We start from the raw sequence: 19566 nt of genomic DNA on the forward strand, positions 1-19566 counted from the left end.
CCAATGCACCATTTTTGATATCTAGAAAAATTCATTTAGAAGTTTTCACAGTCACTTTATTTCACAAAGAAAGACAATGATATTTTTCATTAAAAAACAAACTAGAGGTTGTATGTGTTATACAAATACTTTCTACTACGCATGGACAGTAAATAAAATCAAGTCCTGCTGCAGGAGCAAAAACAGGCGTTTGAAAATGCTACACAATTAGAGCAGTTGATCTCAGACCGAAATGAGCTGGTTTTAGAATTGAACTGGATTGATTTACTGGGTGAATCAGATGCCCATATTTGTGTCGAGTTGGTGAAAGAGCCCCATTCATACTTCAACCATCAGGTAGTACAAAAACACCCTTGCCATCATTCTTTCTCACCTTTACAGCAGTTCTCTTGTCCATCTCCCACCCCCTGCCTACTGTATAAGGACTAACCAAAGACAATGCAACAAAACTGATATATACTGGGCAAATATGATGCCAATCCAGCTGAAAAGCCAACAGGTTGGGGGAGGGGATATGAGGAGAACTTAAAATAGTATACAAAACTCAAAAGTAGAGTTGATCAAATTTATCCGTGAATTTGAGACTCTTTCTAAAGCAATGGGATGCAAGACATGCATAATTCATTCCATATACACTTACAACATTTACTTATAACAAAAAACATCTAAGTTAGCAAAATCTTTCAACACTACCTCTGTCTGAACTCCTGGAAGACAATCCTATTGGGAAAACCCTGACGGCAGATTCGAATTCCCTCCAATACACCATTGCAGCGCAACTGGTCAAGAACCAAGTGAGGATCCAGTTTTCCAGCCTGCAAAATATGAGGCCACTTACCATATTAGCAAACAGGTCACTGAACATTTTAAATGATTTAGGCAGATTTCCATTTAAATTATAGCCCCCCCATTTAAAAAAAATTCATTTATGGGATGTGGGCATCACTGGCAAGGCCAGCATTTATTGCCCATCCCTAATTGCCCTCGACAAGGTGGTGGCGAGCTGCCTTCTTGTACTGTTATAGTCCGTGTGGTGAAGATACTCCCACAGTGCTGTTAGGGAGGGAGTTCCAGGATTTTGACCCAGTGACAATGAAGGACCGGCGATATACTTCTAAGTCAGGATGGTGTGTGACTTGGAGGGAAACTTGAAGGTGGTGGTGTTCCCATGCCCCTGTCCTTCTAGGTGGAAGAGGTCATGGGTTTAGGAGGTGCTGCCGAAGAAGCCTTGGTGAGTTGGTGCAGTGCATCTTGTAGATGGTATACACTGCAGCCACAGTATGCCAGTGGTGGAGGGATTGAATGTTTAAGGTGGTGGATGGGGGTGCCAATCTAGCAGGCTGCTTTGTCCTGGATGGTGTCAAGCTTCGAGTGTTATTGGAGCTGCACTCATCCAGGCAAGTGGAGAGTATTCCATCACACTTGTGCCTTGTAGATGGTGGAAAGGCTTTGGAGAGTCAGGAGGCGAGACCTTCACCACAGAATACCCAGCCTCTGACTTGCTCTTGTTGCCACAGTATTTGCTAAGTGAGTGAATACAATATATGGTCATCATACTGAGCCATGTAAAGTAGTCAGGCTCTAAGGTTTAATCTGCAGCTTGTGCCAAGTTAGGAACAGTATGGGCATATCTGCGGTGAATGTGCGTCAGAGCTGGAAGTTTTCACTGGAGCAGCCACAGAAGATTGTGCGCTTAATCCTTACTATACTACTGCTGAGCTATCTGATCAGGGTGCAATCAGGCTGCCAGCAATGTGGACAAGGCAATTAGTCCAATATTACCAGAGTGTTTGATGCTGAAATATTGCATCAACAGTAAAATCTAGGGACATGATCGGGTCAACCTTCAGGTCTTAACTGTTAAAGTATGCCTTTGCAGCTGGTTCATGGCAACTGCAAGCCAAATTTGTGCACTGTGGGCCCCATCTCCCAAGATGGCCGATAGAACCCAAGAGAGAAGATGACGTTAGAGATGATTTTTCAAGCAGTAGTACAAACATTAGACTAGGTTATATCAGGGATAAAGTGAAGGCAAAATAAAAAAAATTGGTGAAAAATTGGTACGGGTAACTTTTTTTTTTTTTACAAAGTTAAAATAAATCTTCAAATGGTTAGCACTGTTGCCTCACAGCACCAGGAACCCGGGTTCGAATCCGGCCTCGGGTGACTGTCTGTGTGGAGTTTGCACATTCTCCCCGTGTTTGCGTGGGTTTCCTCCGGGTGCTCCGGTTTCCTCCCACAGTCCAAAGATGTGCGGGTTAGGTTGATTGGCTATGATAAAATTGACCCTTCGTGTTAGGGGGATTAAATACGTGGGGTTACGGGGATAGGGTGGGATATGTGTTGGTGTAGGGGTTACGGGGATCGGGTGGGATATGTGTCGGTGCAGGCTCGATGGGCCGAAATGGCCTCTATCTGCACTGTGAGGTTTCTGTGATCTGTGATTCTGTGAATTTAATTGACCAGGATGAGTACTGTAAAAAAACTAAAATGTTTGAGTAGCTTTATAACTGTAAAATTGAATTTAGCTTCAGAATAGGAGCTCAAAAGCTTCAAAAACTTGTTCGGGTTCTTTGGATTTGCCGACAGTCCCAAGGTTAAAAAAACCAACTGCCAAGCTGGCTGCCTTTCTTTGTTACTAGTTTTGAAACTATTCCGTATATCTGAAAAATAAGACATGATTCATCAGACTTAAAGGGATGGAAACTTTCAGACAGGACTCAAATGGTCCTGCTAATTGCAGCTATGAATCTTCCACATTTCCAGATCTTTTAACTGTACTAATGCACCACACTGTTTGGCCATGGTGTGGGAATAAAATGTAGCATCTCTTTGTATGGAATCTGTCAGCAGAGTTAGTAACGTATTATCACAACGCCATACAAAAGGTTAATAAATGACGACTCCAAGGACTCAGTTATTGAAAGGAGGACTAAGGCCAAAACAGCAAATAAATACTTCAATCTTTGTCAGTGAAGTCAGACATTAAAATGAGGTGGGAGAGATGTAACCATTGCCATACGTCTAAACACCCACCACCCGCACCTCCCCCCCCACCCCAACCTCAATCCCAAAAGCTAAAAACATATTTTAAGCCAAATTATTCCAAGTGGTTATTCTGCTATCCCCATTAACCATCTACGTATATACCCAGTACTGAAAATATTCTACTCAAACTGGACAAAATTAAGCAAACATTCCCCCACCCCCCAAATGTCAAATTAATTTACACAATAGACTGCCTGCTTTAGCTTAGAAGTGCACTATACAAATCCTTACAAAATTGTGGCTCACCAGCTTGGTGCAAGCAAAGGGTTTGAACATCTCAGAAGATTGCACTCGTTTGTAAAGTGAAATTTTCTGTGTAATTAGTAGAAGTAACATGAAGATTGCATAACTAAAGAATTTTTGTTTAACTTTACAACAGCAGGGGCTGCCATTTTCCCCGTTCTGGAAATATACCTACCCTTTTCTCATGGTTTGGAATAATGCATCGAACAAAATTAGGGTTGGTGTTGCGGAGAGTTGCCATTAGTTTAGCTAAGGACTCTTTGTACAGTTGCCCCACTGTGCGGAACATGCCCTTCTTCGTCTTATAAGAGGCACCAAAGGCAGTCTCATTCATACCAGCAACTTGGTCCAATCCCACAATACGGTCAACTGCAACAACAACGTTACATTTTGTAAAGCACTTTTACTTCAACTTGTTGCACCTGTGTACCGAGTGAAAGCGCATTAACTGCAGAATCAAGCGATACCGATTTTGTAGTCCATGAAGATAAACAAGGTGGAGCACTGACCAGGAGCCAGAATTAGAAATCGGTCACGTTTTGACACAGTCAGACAGCTCTGCCACATCATGTAATGAAGCTGGATATACTTCCTGCACAGATTAATATGGTGAAAAGGACTCTGTAGTTGTGATTATTCAGTTGCAAACTATGACTTTGTACAATTTAACTCTAATGAAACACTACAGGTACAAAACAGGAATTGGGTCTCATTAAACAGCTTTAATGCAACTGTTTCCAGTACAATTACATGCTACTCTGCCTCTCTCAACCCCAGGAGATTTGCTATCCAGAAAGTAGACAGTACTTCCAGCCAGGGAAGTAATTCATATAGAAACAAGCAACTTGCATTTATATTGCGCCTTTAACATAGTAAAACATCCCAAGGTTGTTTAATCAGGTAGATTAGCATTTTATTTAATGCTTGCTTTAAAAAAAAAAAGGAAATATGTTAAGAGGAACATCAGAAATGGTATTTTCAGCTCTGCACTTGCACTATGGCTGGGACTCTTCTGATGCTTAACTCCCATTCACTGCGTTCTAAGTTTAGGCTGCAATATCCTTTCGCTCATCTGGTCACAAACAATGGGGCTAAATAGTTCGGCCTTCATCAGCACCAATGAATCTGAACGGACTACAAAGCCAAAGGCCAAGAATACAAAAGTTACAGTTGCCGTCACAAACGTGCTCACTCAGAACTTAAAATCCAGAAGGATGCAGCAACTGAAAATTAGGGGAAAATATGAAAGGGATTTGCAAAATTTGTCACCCTCAAACTTTGAATTATATGAAGGGATTTCAAGCTTGGGATTCTGAAAGTAGACATAAATACTGCTGAGAAACAAGAACATAACTGATTGACACTTCTACCCATCTTCACAGTCACCGAGAAAGCTCAGTGGTAAATAGCCGCACCATTTTCATGGAATGTTAGCATCAATAAAATGTAATTTACAAACCATCTTTCCACAATTCTGCCACAAATTTGTCCAATGATTGATGCAGGAGGGTTGCAACATTGTCATTGAGTGGGTCCATGTTTTTCAGAAGCCATTCATCTGCCTTGTAATCCACCTAGTATCAGAAGTTTAAAGATTAGCTGTAATTACTTGTGACATGGGGGGAAAAAAATCAAGTACATTTCTACACCAATCCATAATGTGGCCAAACTTCAGAGCACCTTTAAGTATATACTCATTTTCATCTGTAATTCAGTTTTACTTTAGCAAAATACATCAACAGTTCTACTCAGCATCGCCAATGGTGGGATACAGCTGAATTTCTAAAAGATTAAAATGTGTTTTAACTCAAATTAGTGAGTCACAATGTGCTACATAGAGTATTCATTGGAAGAACAGTACTTCAAGAGTGGAAAGTTTTTCTTTCCTCCAAGATGGTCTGTTTACCAAATTACATTGCCAATTTGGAATTGAGCCATGGCAGGAAGATCAAGTTTCATCCCCAGCCCCTGCCATAATCAAGCTCAGTCCAATTAGCTGCAGGGGCAGTACAATTGGTCTCAGCACCCCTGGACTTTTTCATGACAAGCTAAGAGAGCCCTAATCACAACAGTCTACCCATACTAGAATACAAATTAGCAGGTCATGTTAAAGATTTGAATTTCTTCAAGCCTCAGAGATTTCTGACTTCATAGAATCATACAGCACAGGAGGCAGCAATTTGGCCCCTTGTGCCTGTGGTGGGTCTTTAAAAGCACTATCCAATTAGCCCTGCTCCCCTGCCCTTTCCCAATAGTCCTGGCATAACTGATTAGAAGTGTGTGTACAAAATTGGAAGAATACTCATCATACAAAGCATTCTATGCTGGAGAACATGACATGGCCAGCTCATTCTTGGGTTACCTCAAGTGGAGAAATAGCATGTTACTGGACCATTGTATATAGGCTAAACGGCTTTCAGATTTATTTACTGATGAAACAGCATGTCAACACCAAGAGATTAAAAAAATACCAACAGCACAAATTAGCAGATCCCCTGTGGCTTTGCTCACGGTGAGTCGGAGGATACAGCTTCGTAACAGCAGCTTTAACAAAGTGCGACAGGGAACATGTCTCAGGAAGTGGGTGAGACACTTACAGGGAGCGTGCACTTTACCCAAAACTATTATAAAGTAAAACTAAAACAACAGAAAATGCTGGAAAAACTCAGCAAGCCAGGCAACATCCGTGGAGAGAAATTAGAGTCAACGTTTCGGGTCTAACCCTTTTTCAAAACTGGAAAGGAAATGAAATAGATCGAAAGGCAGGGCTGGGAGAGAACAAAAGAAATGGAGACATCAAGAGGTATTCAAAACGAGACGGTGATAGGACTAGTGGAGACAAAAGACGGCTCAGATTAGGTGTGAAATGTTCTGGCAGAATGAGAGACAGCTGCCATGTGGGAGAGAGAAAAAAAGGGGGTGGGAGAAAAAGGGAAAACCCAAAACAAAGGGGTGGATAAAAGTAAGTAAAAATGTAATAGGGGCAGAGGTTATGATCTGAAATTGTTGAACTCGATATTGAGTCCGGAAGCCCGCAAAGTGCCTAATCGGAAGAGGTGCTGTTCCTCGAGTTTACGTTGAGCTTCCGTGGAACAATGCAAGAGGCCAAGGACAGTGAGGTCCGAGTGGGAATGGAGCGGTGAATTAAAATGACAGGCGACTGGAAGCTCGGGGTCACCCTTACGGACTGAACGGAGGTGTTCCGCAAAGCGGTCACCCAATCTGCGTTTGGTCTCCCCACAGAAGCTCAACATAAACTCGAGGAACAGCACCTCATCTTCCGATTAGGCACTTTGCAGCCTTCCGGACTCAATATCGAGTTCAACAATTTCAGATCATAACCTCGGCCCCTATTACATTTTTACTTATAATTTTTATCCACCCCTTTGTTTTTTCCCTCCCACCCCTTTCCTTTTTTTCTCCCCCACATGGCAGCTGTCTCTCATTCTGCCAGAACATTTCACACCTAATCTGAGCCGTCTTTTGTCTCCACTAGTCCTATCACCATCTCGTCTCGTTTTGAATACCTTAATGTCTCTCCACTTCTTTTGTTCTCTCCCTGCCCTGCCTTTCATTTCCTTTCCAGTTTTGAAAAAGGGTTAGACCCAAAACTTCGACTCTAATTTCTCTCCACGGATGTTGCCTGGCCTGCTGAGTTTTTCCAGCATTTTCTGTTATTTTGGATTTCCAGCATCTGCAGTATTTTTGCTATCGATAAAGTAAAACTAGTCTGATTAAACAAAGAGCTTAAAGAAAAGCCTTGCAACTTTTTTCAGCAAATTCCTGGAAACAGTCTCAAATGTTGCCTTTACACAAGTTGACCGCTCATGGAGTTTCTACTTCACACGCCATGTAAAGGTTAGGTGAATAGAAGATTGAAGACCTCAAGTGGGTCTTTGGGTTCCAAGGGTGTTTCCTCTCTAATGCAAAATCCTTTGACAGCTTGTCCTTAAACACAGACAGCAAGCTGCTCATTAATGATTCATGAAGTGACTATTCCATGTTTTCGCAGCTTCCCAGTTGGACTGATTGACAACAGATGCTAAACGGAAATTGCATTCCAAGACCTCTACCACCAAGAGGAATTCACAAAGTAGCGATGTGATGGAACTCCATGGACACAGTCAATGGATATATCTTGTGTAGTCCGACATAGATTGAAAGGGAACTTATTTTATAACATGTTTCCCATTCAATACAATGACCAAGTCTGATTGCATGCAGATAGCAGATCTCCTGTGACTGTGCTACAGGCACCCATAGACTGCCTTTACCACAGCATAATAAAATCCTTGCAGCAAAGCCATTTTTTATTCAAATTCCCTCCATTTCAAAAATCACAAAATAAAGACACTCCTCTCATCCCTTTTTTGCATGAAAGGATCACCATTGTTTACAAGGCTAGCATGTTAGGCAGGGATTAGCTCTATAGAGGCTGGAAGAGCATTTGGGGGCTTGACTTCAATGCCAACTGTAAGATGCCAACTGTAAGATACCCGATCATATATACATAGGATTAGGATTTGATTTAATCGCATATGATTAAGGTTTTTGCTTTCTACTTAGTTTGTGGACTTGTACAATAGCTAGAAATACTGTAATAAAATGGGCAAAGTTGCTCATTCCCAGGATTCTTCAGGGTATGGATGACATTTAGCAAGAAAAAGCTTAGTCAGCAAGGAGAGGTCTTGTGTTAGCAAGAAATCTGACTAAGGGGTCAGTGGTCTCTCAGATGAGAGAGTAGCCTATACAAGAAATGGGAGGTGTAGGCCATTCAGCCCTTCGAGCCTGCTCTGCCATTCAATAAGATCACGACTGATCATCTACCTCAACTCCACTTTCCCACCCAATCCCCATATCCCTCGATTCCCTTAGTATCCAAAAGGTTGATCGATCTTGGTCTTGAATATACTCACTGACTGAACATCCACAGCTCTCTGGGGTAGAGAATTCCAAAGATTCACAACCCTTTGAGTGAAGAAATTCTCATCTCACTCCTAAATGGCCAACCCCTTATTCGGAGTGATCTCAGCCAAGGGAAACATTCTCCCAGCATCTACCTTGTCAAACCCCTTAAGAATGTTATATGCTTCAATGAGATCACCTCATATTCTTCCAATCTCTAGTGAATATAGGCCTAGTTTACTCAATCTCTCCTCATAGGACAATCCCCTCATCCCAGGAATCAGTCTAATGAACCTTTGTTGCACTCCCTCTAAGGCAGTATATCCTTTAGGTAAGGAGACCAAAACTGTCTCACCAAGGCCCTATATATTGCAGTAAGACTTCTTTATACTCCAATCCCTTTGTAATAAAGGCTAATATACCATTTGTTTTCCTAATTGCTTGCTGTACTTGCAAGTTAACTTTGTGATGTGTACAAGGACACCCTGGTCCCTCTGAATACCAAAATTTCCCAGTCTCCCCTTCTAATAAATATTCTTCCATATTTTTCCTACAAAGTGGATAACTTCACATTTCTCCACATTATATTGCACCTGTCATGTTCTTGCCCACTCTCTTTAACTTGTCTACAGCTCTTTGCAGCCTCTTGGCATCCCTTGCACAGCTTACTTTCCCACCTAGCTTTGTATCGTCAGCAAACTTGTATACATTACTGCATTTGGTCCCCTCATTTAAGTCATTGATCTAGATTTTAAATAGCTGAGGCCCAAGCACTAATCCTTGCAGTACCACAAACAAATAAAGACAATGATCCACAGATCAGTTAGGAAACTGAAAAACTACTCCTTTTAAGGGATGACAATGCATGACTTGAGCCCTATAAAAACCTTAAGCTTTCCTTTACAATTCATAGAGACACACAACGAAAGAACAAAGGTTACGTTCTATATCCAGAGGAAAAGCGGATACGTTTTTTTCTCTGCATGACTATTGCTCAAGACATTGAGTGTGCCAAAACTCAGTCGAACTCAATAAAGATTTAGAATAAAGTTGGTGTCAAGTCCAAGGACCTTACACAATCTAGAAGTCATTATCCTAGATATGTAACTACATAAACTGGCTTGAAGCTGTCCACGATATCCAATAGAGTTCAGTCAAAGATTTTAAGAAGTGGTGAAATAGAAGACAAGTTATACATCCATTCTGAACACTAAGCATTCCATTTAGCAGACATACCTTGCCAGCATAGTGAATAATACAGAAGTCAGCCTTATCTTTGAGCTGCCTTGGTTTCTGGAATTTCGAGTGTGTACCCTGTTCTTGGCTCAGTTTCTCCACAAATGTCTTATCGGTAGCCTTTGGAAACCAACATTCCTCATCCAAAAGAGCCAGCACGCCAGGAGGGTTTGCCTGAACAAGAATAAGTTAGAAGACTTCATGGATTGAAGTTTGTTTTCTGTCCAAATATCTCAATGGATTAGTGTATTGATACTTCAATTTACCTCAGACATTTTTCTTCATAGATTCCAAGGGTTCTGTGCATGTTTACATTTAAATCTTTTGAAGTACTGAACTTTCTATTCTGTACATTTCCCCCAAATATACTGTAAAATTGGAAACAGCATTTTTTGCCACAGTGAATTTTTTTTTTTTTTTTTAAAGAAACAATACGTAGTAGGATATCCTGGGAGTGTTCTAGAATAGATGAACTGTCTAAAAGTGAGTTCCCAATCTCAGCAAATAAATTGTTTCTCTACAAATGAAAGAAAAGTAGGTCTTGTGTATGTTTGGTTAGAGGGATACACAATGGGGCAGAAATTCGGATCGGGGGCTTGCCGCGCGTGCAAGCCCCCGATCTGCACTTACCCGACGTGCCTGCCGTTCACCTCCAGGGATGCCTGGAATTCCTTTTTGAAAGAAGAATCCCGGGCAGCGTCTGACATCACGCCGCCCAGGAGTGCAGCCAGCGCGAAGCCTGGAGTGCGCTGTGCAACTGAGACACGCCCCTTGAGGTCTCAGTTTAATAGGACACGCCCCCAATGTTTCTCACAAGCTGCAAAGCATTTTTACATGGAGCAGCATTTCAAATAGGTTTTTGGTATTTTTAATGAAGCTTTTGGTAACTTTTAAAAACGTTTAAAACTACTTCAGATTCTTCAAAATAATGTAAACAGAATTAAAGCAATTTAAAGACTTTTAAAAGCCCTGAAAGAATTTTTCTCATTCCATTTATTTATTTAGCAACGTCGTCGTCATACGTGTCTTCACACTGTTCCCTTTGGGGAACTGTATGAAGTGGTGGAAGGATTTATGGCCGTGATTAACGCTCCTTCCGTGACCGTAACCATCTTTGTACCAGCCATTAGGGTGGTTAGTCCTATGGCGGGAGAGTTTTACGGGCTCCCACAAGCTATACGAGGAGGGGGGGGGCCACCCACACCCACGGACGCAAATATCCCACTGGATGTCAACCCAGAATTTAGAGCCGGAGCTCCGACTCCACTTGCCGGGACTGTCTAGAGCGGGGTTCGAAACCCTACCCCGTCTGGCCCAGCGGCGGGGATCCTACCGCTACGCCAAAGGCCCACTCCGATTAGCAACGTGAAATGGCTGGAATGAGCACAATTCACGGCATTAAAAGAACTCACAATTGAACTGATGATGACCTCAGCAATCTCAACGAGGTGGAGGCGCAGCGCCTGCTCATCATTGGTAATGAGAAGTCCAAGGCGCCGCAAAAAGGACAGATGATAGCTTGGTCTTTCAAGTGGCAGCATAGGGCTCCAGTCACGGGGCGGGAAAAGGCGCAGGAAACGTATGGGTGTCACCTTTTGCGCGGAGTTTCGAACCCCGCTCCAGACAGTCCCGGCAAGTGGAGTCGGAGCTCCAACTATAAATTCTGGGTGGACATCCAGCGGGATACTTGCGTCCGCGGGTGTGAGTGCCCCCCCCCCCTTCAGATGGGTTGTGGGAGCCCGTAAAACCCTCACGCCACAGGACTAACCACCCTAATGGCTGGTATGAAGATGGTTATGGTCACGGAAGGAGCGTTAATGTGGCCAGAAATCTTTCCACCACTTCATACAGTTCCCGAAAGGGAACAGTGTGAGGATACGTACGACGATGACCTCTTGCGCAATGCACCTCCTTGGACCCTCAGTCGCAGATGCGAGGGGGCAAATCGTGCAATTGTTAAATTTTTCATTTTATTGACATGTAAAATGTTGGCCCAGTAATTCCCTTCCAAATGCGTGAGTACGGTCGGGGTACTAACGCGTCTGGCCGGAGGAAATGCCGGTTTTCAGCATGCACAGCGCATGCGGGGAAAACCTGCATTTCCTGTCCTCTGAATGAAGGGGTTCAGAGGCAGAACGCGTGCGACTGCACAGGCAGCGCGTGCGCAGTAAAATTCGCCGGTTTCATTCATGCTTTCAGTGAGGTTAAGTCCTTACAACTTACACATGAAAAAAAGCACGAGTACAGTTGCTCCAGAGGAAGATATATTTTATCGTGGAGCTTCTGAAAGGCAATATTTGTGTTTGGGAAAGGGAGGAAAGTTATTTTAAGAAATGCTGAGGTAAGTTTTAAAGTTTATTTTTGTTTTTTAAAATGGGTTTTCAGTACTGTAGATAGAAGGAGCAATTGTGGCTATGTGAATTGAATTTGCTGTGTTTATTAAATGTGAAAATGACTCCAACATTTTTGAGAAAGAAACTTTTCATCAGTAATATATTCTTTTAAGTACTTATGTATGTCTGTATATATTCCTTTGCGTATATATGTATGTATGTATATATTCCTTTACTTGTGTATGAATGTATTTAATTATGACTTTCAGAGAAAGTAACTTATTGGAAAATCATAATTAAATACATATTCATACACATAAGTAAAGGAATATATACATACATATATATACGTAAAGGAATATATACAGACATACATAATTACTTAAGAAAAACTTTTCATCAGTAATATTCTTTTAAAAATGTTGGAAATGTTACATTATTCATTTTAGAACAGTCATTTTCACATTTAATAAACACAGCAAATTCAATTCACACAGCCACAATTGCTCCTTCTACCTACAGTACTGAAAACTAAACTTTAAAACTTACCTCAGCATTTCTTAAAATAACTTTCCTCCCTTTCCCAAACAAAAATATTGCCTTTCAGAAGCTCCACGATAAAATAGATCTTCCTCCGCAGCCTCTGGAGCAACTTTGCACATGCTTTTTTCATGTGTAAGTTGTAAGGACTTAACCTCACTGAATCCATGAATGAAATCGACGAAGTTCACTGCGCACGCGCTGCCTGTGCAGTCGCACGCGCTGTGCCTCTGAACCCCTTCGTTCAGAGGACAGGAAATGCCGGTTTTCCCCACATGCGCTGTGCATGCTGAAAACCGGCATTTCCTCCGGCCAGACGCGCGAGTACCCCGACCGTACTCGCGCGTTTGGAACGGAATTACTGGGCCAATAACTTGAAATAGGCTCTGAAGAGAAACTATTATGTTGTATGGAGGCAATAATTATATATTTTTAAATGGGTGGAGGGGAGCACTCCCAGGTTACAGACCTCAGACTCTGGCCTCCTGCCCATTCCCAGGTCCTACTGTTTGGAACTCCCTCCCATAACCTCCTCAACTTTGCTACTTTTCTCCCTGCTGTTAAAAGTCTCTTCATAACCTCTTTCTAACTAAGCTTTTGGTCAACTCTCCCAAGTCTGCTATCACTCAGTCCATTTTTTCCCCATATGAAGCAGTTTGAGATATTTTATTTCAAGGCTCTAATTTAAATGCAAGTTGCTGCATCAGCAGAGTCAGTATCTTAACACTGGTAATTAAATTACTGGGCTAATCAAAGTGTAGAACCCTTTTAGTCTTACAGGTCTCTCGATGAGGTCAATGCAAGGCTGCAGATCCAGGCCAAAGTCAATGAAATTCCACTCAATGCCCTCTCGCTGGTATTCCTCTTGCTCCAGGATAAACATGGTGTGGTTAAACAACTGCTGCAACTTTTCGTTGGTATAGTTGATGCACAGCTGTTCAAATGAGTTTAGCTGCAATGAGAGAAACAAGTTTTTAAGTAGTCATTTAAGCAGTCCATTGAGCCTGGGCAATACATGGCAGGTGAAAACACTTCACATTAATTAGAAAGATGCTACTTCAGGAAACTTGTGAAAATAAATCAATAATTTGTAAAAGAAAACAAAAGTTGTGTCAAAGGATGTAGAGGTATCAAAAATTATGCTTACTGGACCATGTTATCCATATGGCTTTATTCATTGATTAGCAGAAACCAATGTGGAAAATTAATTCCACAGAAACAGTTGGATTTTGGTCTAGTGTCCTTTTTTAAAAAAGTTTTTTTGTCTGCTTTGAACTATTTTTTTTTATTCCCTCCTCCCCACCCCCACTCAAATTCCTCACCATCTGTTTCTGCTCCTGGGGTTAGACCTTAATCTTACTCCCAACCTAGGCCCAAATATCCATTCCGACTGGAGTTATTTTTCCACCTTCACCTGGAGCAATTACTTTCCTCATCACCTGCCCGAGCTCACGGCCAGGCGAAGCCGATCTCAATGCATGACCCTGTCCGAAACTCAGTCAGGTTTTCTGCTCCTGGTGACTATCTAATGACTCTACTGGAGAAACATGCAAGGCAGAGACAGGATTTTTTTTTTTTTTTTTTTTTTTTTTTTTTTTTTTAAATTCACAATGGACTTACCTCAAAGATTTCAAAACCAGCAATATCCAAAATGCCGATGAAAGAAGCTCCCTGCCGTTTTGTCCTATCCAAAGCTTTGTTGATGCGGTGAACAAGCCAACGGAAGAGACGTTCATAAGTAGCCTTTGCTAACGCTTCGATTGCAAAGTCAGCCTGGAGACAAAAAATATTAATTTTATAATATGGCACTAAAAGAAGCAGCTTCAATTAATTTACATCTGTGCAAGCCACAACCATACCTGCTCTTTGGTCTGTGCTTTCTGGACGTAGTCTCGGCCAACTTTGATGCGTGGTGTGAGTATAGCACGAGTGAATTCCATTACATTCATTCCCAGCAGGTGACACAGTTTCTGAGCAGCTTAAGAGAACATTCATTAATCTACAATGTTCTCTAAACAAGTGGCATCATTATATTCCATGCAAGTTAAAATATAAACCCCTTTTTGAACAGGCATGGTCAAAAATGTATTCCACATAAGATCTATGCAGCATTTGTATAATCCCGGAAATGATTTAATAACTGATACTGGATAAATGCCATTCATTCAGTTTTATTAGTTCTCACACACACCCCAAGTATCCATTATTCATGCATGAGCCCGAGAGCGAGAAAATGGTTTAGGAGAAATTTCTTCAGAGTTATTAAACCCTGGAAGACTTTGTCACATGAAGCAGTTGAGATACAGATCACTGCATCTTTTGAAAGGAACAATTAGATAAACATATGAAACTAAGGAAGATACAGGGCTTTGGGGAAAGGAAGAGAGTGGGATTTTAGATGGCTCTAGCAAAAACTGGCAGACACAGTAGGCCAAATCATCTCCAGTGCTGTAAACTTCTATGGTTCTATACTGGCCATCTTTCTTTACATAGAATTTACACCACAGAAACAGGCCATTCGGCCCAACTGGTCCATGCTGGTGTTTATGCTCCACACAAGCCTCCTCCCACATTACTTCTTTAACCCCATCAACACATCCTTCTATTCCTTTTACCTTCATTTATTTATCTAGCTTCGCCCTAAATGCAACTTTGCCTCAACCACTCCATGTGGTAGGAAGTTTCACATTCTCACCACTCCAGAGTAAAGAAGTTTCTCCTGAATTCCTTATTGGATTTATTAGTGTCTCTTATAAATTTATGGCCCCTAGTTCTGGACTCCTTCACAAGTAGAAACATCTCTGTCTACCCTATCGAACCCCTTCATAATTTTAAAGACCTCTGTTAAGTCACCTCATAGCCTTCTCCTTTCTAGAGAAAAGAGCCAGAGTCTGTTCGGTCTTCCCAGATAGTTGTACCCTCTCAATTCTGGTATCATCCTTCTAAATATTTTTTGTGCTTTTTCCAGTGCTTCTTTTCAGTCATACGGAGACCAGAGCTGTGCACAGTACTCGAAGTGTGGTCTAACCAAGGTTCTATACAAGGTTAACATAACTCCTCGGTTTTGAATTCTATGTCTGTTTAAAAGAAACCAAGGACAAATCTACTCTATCTACCTATGCTACAACACATCAATATTTATGCAATTACCTGTTGGTTTCTGGACTTGTGTAATCTTGATATTGGACTATATCCAATTGTGAATCAAATTCACAAATAGATTCCATCGTTGCTCACAGATTTCTTCATTTCATGTACAAACCAACAGAACTTTTATATTGTAAAGCTCCCTTCATCGCTCAGTGAGTTATTAAGTATTTGAACCTTAGAGGGCACAGCTCTTTGGTTTGATCCCTAGTCGATGCTGTGTTATCTAACTCAGCTAGGCTTCTGGTAATGGGGCCTACAAAACTAGGTTAGAAGAGGAAAGCTGGCTTAGGTTGATGTGTGAAGAGATTAAAGATCATTTTTAATATGGCACAGGATAGCCACAATAATGTTACATTCCCTGCCAATGTAATACTTAGATCATCTTAAGTGACAAGAAATTTTGTCTATATATTAAACATAATGGCAAATGGCTTAATACCCACTTATGTTGGAACAGATGATAACTAAAAGACGATGAACCCATTAGATAAACTTACCGGTGTTGTCTGGCATAGATGCTTGGTCTGTATTTCTCTCCTTCTTAAAGACTATATTACCAAACTGCAGTACTGATGAAGCCACTTTCAGCATTGCTGTGAGCAAGATAACATTTCAGAACAATTAACAGGAAAGAATTTCTCAAATACCCATCAAAATATCACACTATAGGAAATAGCCATCAAATTATCTAGCTATATGAAATTTTAAATCTTTCTAGTAATGAACATGATGGAGCAATATTCGCCAGGTTTCAGAATTGCCTGGTGTCAAAATCTTTCCCACAAATTTCTTGGGTCCATCTTCATGGCTGCTTTAACCAGCAAACTAGTTGTGATGTAGATTAGGCTTACAGTGCAGTCACACTAGAAGCTTACTATTGGGGAGGAGCAGTATTCAATTTACACAGAAGCTAAACTTGGGAGTGCAAATTGGACATTAAGGCTCAAACTTTCTCCAAAAATGAAGTGGAGCAAGATTACCTTCTCCTTGCTCAGGTGTCAGACAGAATGCATTTACACTAATTGCAGTGAAGCAAAACCACTTTGCACTGATGGTCTAGTCATAGTAGATTTGCACCTTTAACTAAACCGTACAACACCCTCAATAAAAAGGCGCACTTGGAAATTTAAAGCCTTTTTCAAACTCATTGAAGGTCGACAATATTTCAAAATCATATGGTCTGCATTCAGGTATATCTTGACAGAAGCAACTGTGTAATGCACCACAGATAGCTCAAGTGTGACAACAGAGACAGGTATAGCAAATCAAAAAGGTAATATACACAACGTTGGTTAAACCAGCATGAGAAACAAGGACCAAAGATGGAAAGAATACAAATGACTATGGAAGTAGACTAACACTCGGGTGTCCCCAGAGTGATTGAAAGTTCCAGGGGGGAGGCAAATCTGTCCAACTGTACCACAGCTGATCCCAGAAGAACAAGTTTGTATACCATCCAAGTGTAGTACTGTTTTTGATGCTGGCAGTTTAATACTGATGTAATGAAATAGACTTTGAAAGTAATCTTCTGAAGTGCACTATAACCTTGGACTGTTAAAGCAAAGACTGGCTAAAGTCGAGATACTGTGATGTATGCAAACTATATTTTTAATGTTTAGACTGTCCATGAATATCTACCCAAGTACCTTTAATTCATTGCTTAATGATGGTTATAGCTTTATCATAGATGTATTCATAATGAAGTGCTAGTTCACAATTATGTTTGCAACTTTGGCAAGAGATTAACTAGTTCTCTTAGTGTACTGCAGCCCCACTGTGGTGGGTGGTAAACCTTGTAGTTCAATTTCCAATCAAAATTGTATTAAAAAGGATTAATGATCCATCCGATATCCTTTGATTGCAATTCCTTGCACAGTTTACCATACTGCATTACTACAACTATAACTACTACATTACACTGCAGGTTAGGCATTAGAGAAACTGAAGAGAATGGAGCCAGCAACATGTTAAACTGAAAAGCAAAACTTTGCTTCTGAATGAATTTAGTCAGAACGTGGATTAATTTGTAAATTGGTCAAAATCAAATTCTAGTAGAATAGCTGTTTGCTGTATTTTAAAAAGTAACAAAAAGTCATCTAATCCAAGTCTATTTAGCTTGAAGGTGAAGAGATAGAATACCATTTCTAATTGGCTTTCAGCAATTTAATATTGGAGGAGGATTACAGAGTACAACAAATGGTACCAACTCAAAATTCACATTTTCCTAGCACAATGAAATTACTTCCTATGGTCAATTTTGGAGTTCTCAGGGGGAAGGTGAATGAAGAGGCAAATTCTAAGTATGCTTAAGCTGAGGTTATGACCACCAGAAAGATGTATACATGTTAAATGCTTCTCAAAATCCATCTCATTTAATGTATAGGCAAATACATCTGTTCCAGTTGATAAGTGAACCAGTGTGGTGGTCAATGTATGCCCGAGAATCAGAAGCAGAGACAAAAAGTGATAGAAATTAATTGTGACTTTGAACCTTTTTGTTCTCCAAAGATTTTCTCAATGCCCTTATGAGCAAACAGTATGCAGTCTAATGTTTCAACTGTGATTTACTGGTTTCATTAAATATTTTAAAGTCCACAAGAATATTGTACTAAAAATTGGAGGCACATGTTTTTCATGATTGCATTGGTTGTATAGATTTACATCAAATTGGGAAGGCCCTGCAAAACAAACTTAATAAAAATCAGCAAGAAAAACACCACTAAAATTGACAAATCGCAATTACAAATGCCAGTCTATACATGCATGCTATATATAATTGTTTGACTCATACACCTACTGCTGATTTCTTTTTTGCAGCAAGGTGCTTAGTCGTTTTTCTGATGTGTACTGCAAACTATTTTTAAAATGGTCTCAGCAAGTTCTATTAGTAAGATGCTTTCTGTATGTTAACCAGCCACCACACAATATTGTCCCAGTTTATTACCTTGTTTTCATAGGTTTAAAAAGTTAAGTCCATTTAAAATTTAAAAAAGTTTGTTTTCTCACCTTTCCGAGACCATAAAATCTAACCGATAACCTTATGTATACTTGCGTATGGATTGGCTATAAATAATATAGCAAACGCAGTAACTTACACAAAATTTCCTCATGGGAGAAGCCCATGATGTGCATTGCCTCCATGGTTTCTTGGAAGTTATCCTTCTCCTGCTGTCCAGGGATAGGGACGTAACCATTGGATAGGAAACGGTAATTACTAAATCCTTCAAGAAGCAAATCAGCTGTTCGTAAAAAAAAAAAGTTAAAAAACTTCCATCATGCCAGAAACTGAAAATATTGTATTTTACAAAAAACAGTAGCAGAACTACTCAAACTAGAGAAGTTTATTGGTGTACTAGGAAGAGGATTAGAAGCATCAAAAAAAGATCCAAAAAGGTGAATAGGTTGCAGGAAATAGATTTAAGCTCAATAAAGGCAGCCTCAAAATAGTATCTTCCACTTCTTCACCCACCCGCCCCCACCCCCCCCAAACTCCTCCTCTTTCCTAAATGGAAAGACTCTTTCTGGGTTGTAGCTCCACAAATGCAGTCAGCTTTACAATACCGAAGCCAAGTAGCTATGTCTCCAACAGTGAACATTAACTTATTTGACCATGGATCCCATCACAGCTGAACTGTAGCCTGTTCTCAGCCAATGAACACTTTCCAGCAAAAAAAAAAATCACTTCATTGTGATCAGAAGGAGCCTTGGCTAATGTTTCCTCTTCCACAAGTCAAGGGTGCCGAGGCTAATTGGAGGAACCAAATGGCTACCCCAGCACAGACAGGGCATTAAAACTACTCTTCTGGGCTGTGCTTCTACCCACCAAGCAATTAGGGGAACAAACTGGTACACTAATGGAAGCATAACAAAAGTCATTCTGCCCCACCCATGAATTCCAATAGAATGTGATTGAAGAAGTGATAAAACAAAGCTGTGCCAAAACTGTGAAATCACTTGTGGCATTTAGATGGGTCAAAACTAAATTGTTCCAGTTCTCGTATGAATGCCAAAATATATGCATTTTAAAAATGAAGCAGTGTTGATGCTTTCCACATTATTTGGGCAAATATTGTGCAAATCAACTTTACATAAAAACATAGATAGGAGCAGG

At 40.7% G+C, this 19566-nt stretch overlaps 1 protein-coding gene across 2 annotated transcripts in view; it reads right to left on the bottom strand.

Annotated features, from left to right (window-relative positions):
- The window catches only part of LOC147102729 (myosin-10), a 179376-nt gene that overhangs the window by 44664 nt on the left and 115146 nt on the right, over nucleotides 1-19566 (bottom strand). For both annotated transcript variants that reach the window (XM_085963478.1, XM_085963480.1), the window contains 9 exons: nucleotides 18551-18694; nucleotides 15953-16048; nucleotides 14165-14283; nucleotides 13926-14078; nucleotides 13084-13257; nucleotides 9433-9606; nucleotides 4751-4865; nucleotides 3467-3660; nucleotides 694-815 (listed from right to left, as the gene is read on the bottom strand). In XM_085963478.1, coding sequence (XP_085819604.1) covers nucleotides 694-815; nucleotides 3467-3660; nucleotides 4751-4865; nucleotides 9433-9606; nucleotides 13084-13257; nucleotides 13926-14078; nucleotides 14165-14283; nucleotides 15953-16048; nucleotides 18551-18694 — 1291 coding nt within the window. The remainder of the gene's footprint in view (nucleotides 1-693; nucleotides 816-3466; nucleotides 3661-4750; nucleotides 4866-9432; nucleotides 9607-13083; nucleotides 13258-13925; nucleotides 14079-14164; nucleotides 14284-15952; nucleotides 16049-18550; nucleotides 18695-19566) is intronic.

Source organism: Somniosus microcephalus, chromosome 21, assembly GCF_052327205.1.
Source record: "Somniosus microcephalus isolate GS21.2 chromosome 21, FLI_Smic_1.0, whole genome shotgun sequence".
NCBI classification, from domain to species: Eukaryota; Metazoa; Chordata; class Chondrichthyes; order Squaliformes; family Somniosidae; genus Somniosus; species Somniosus microcephalus.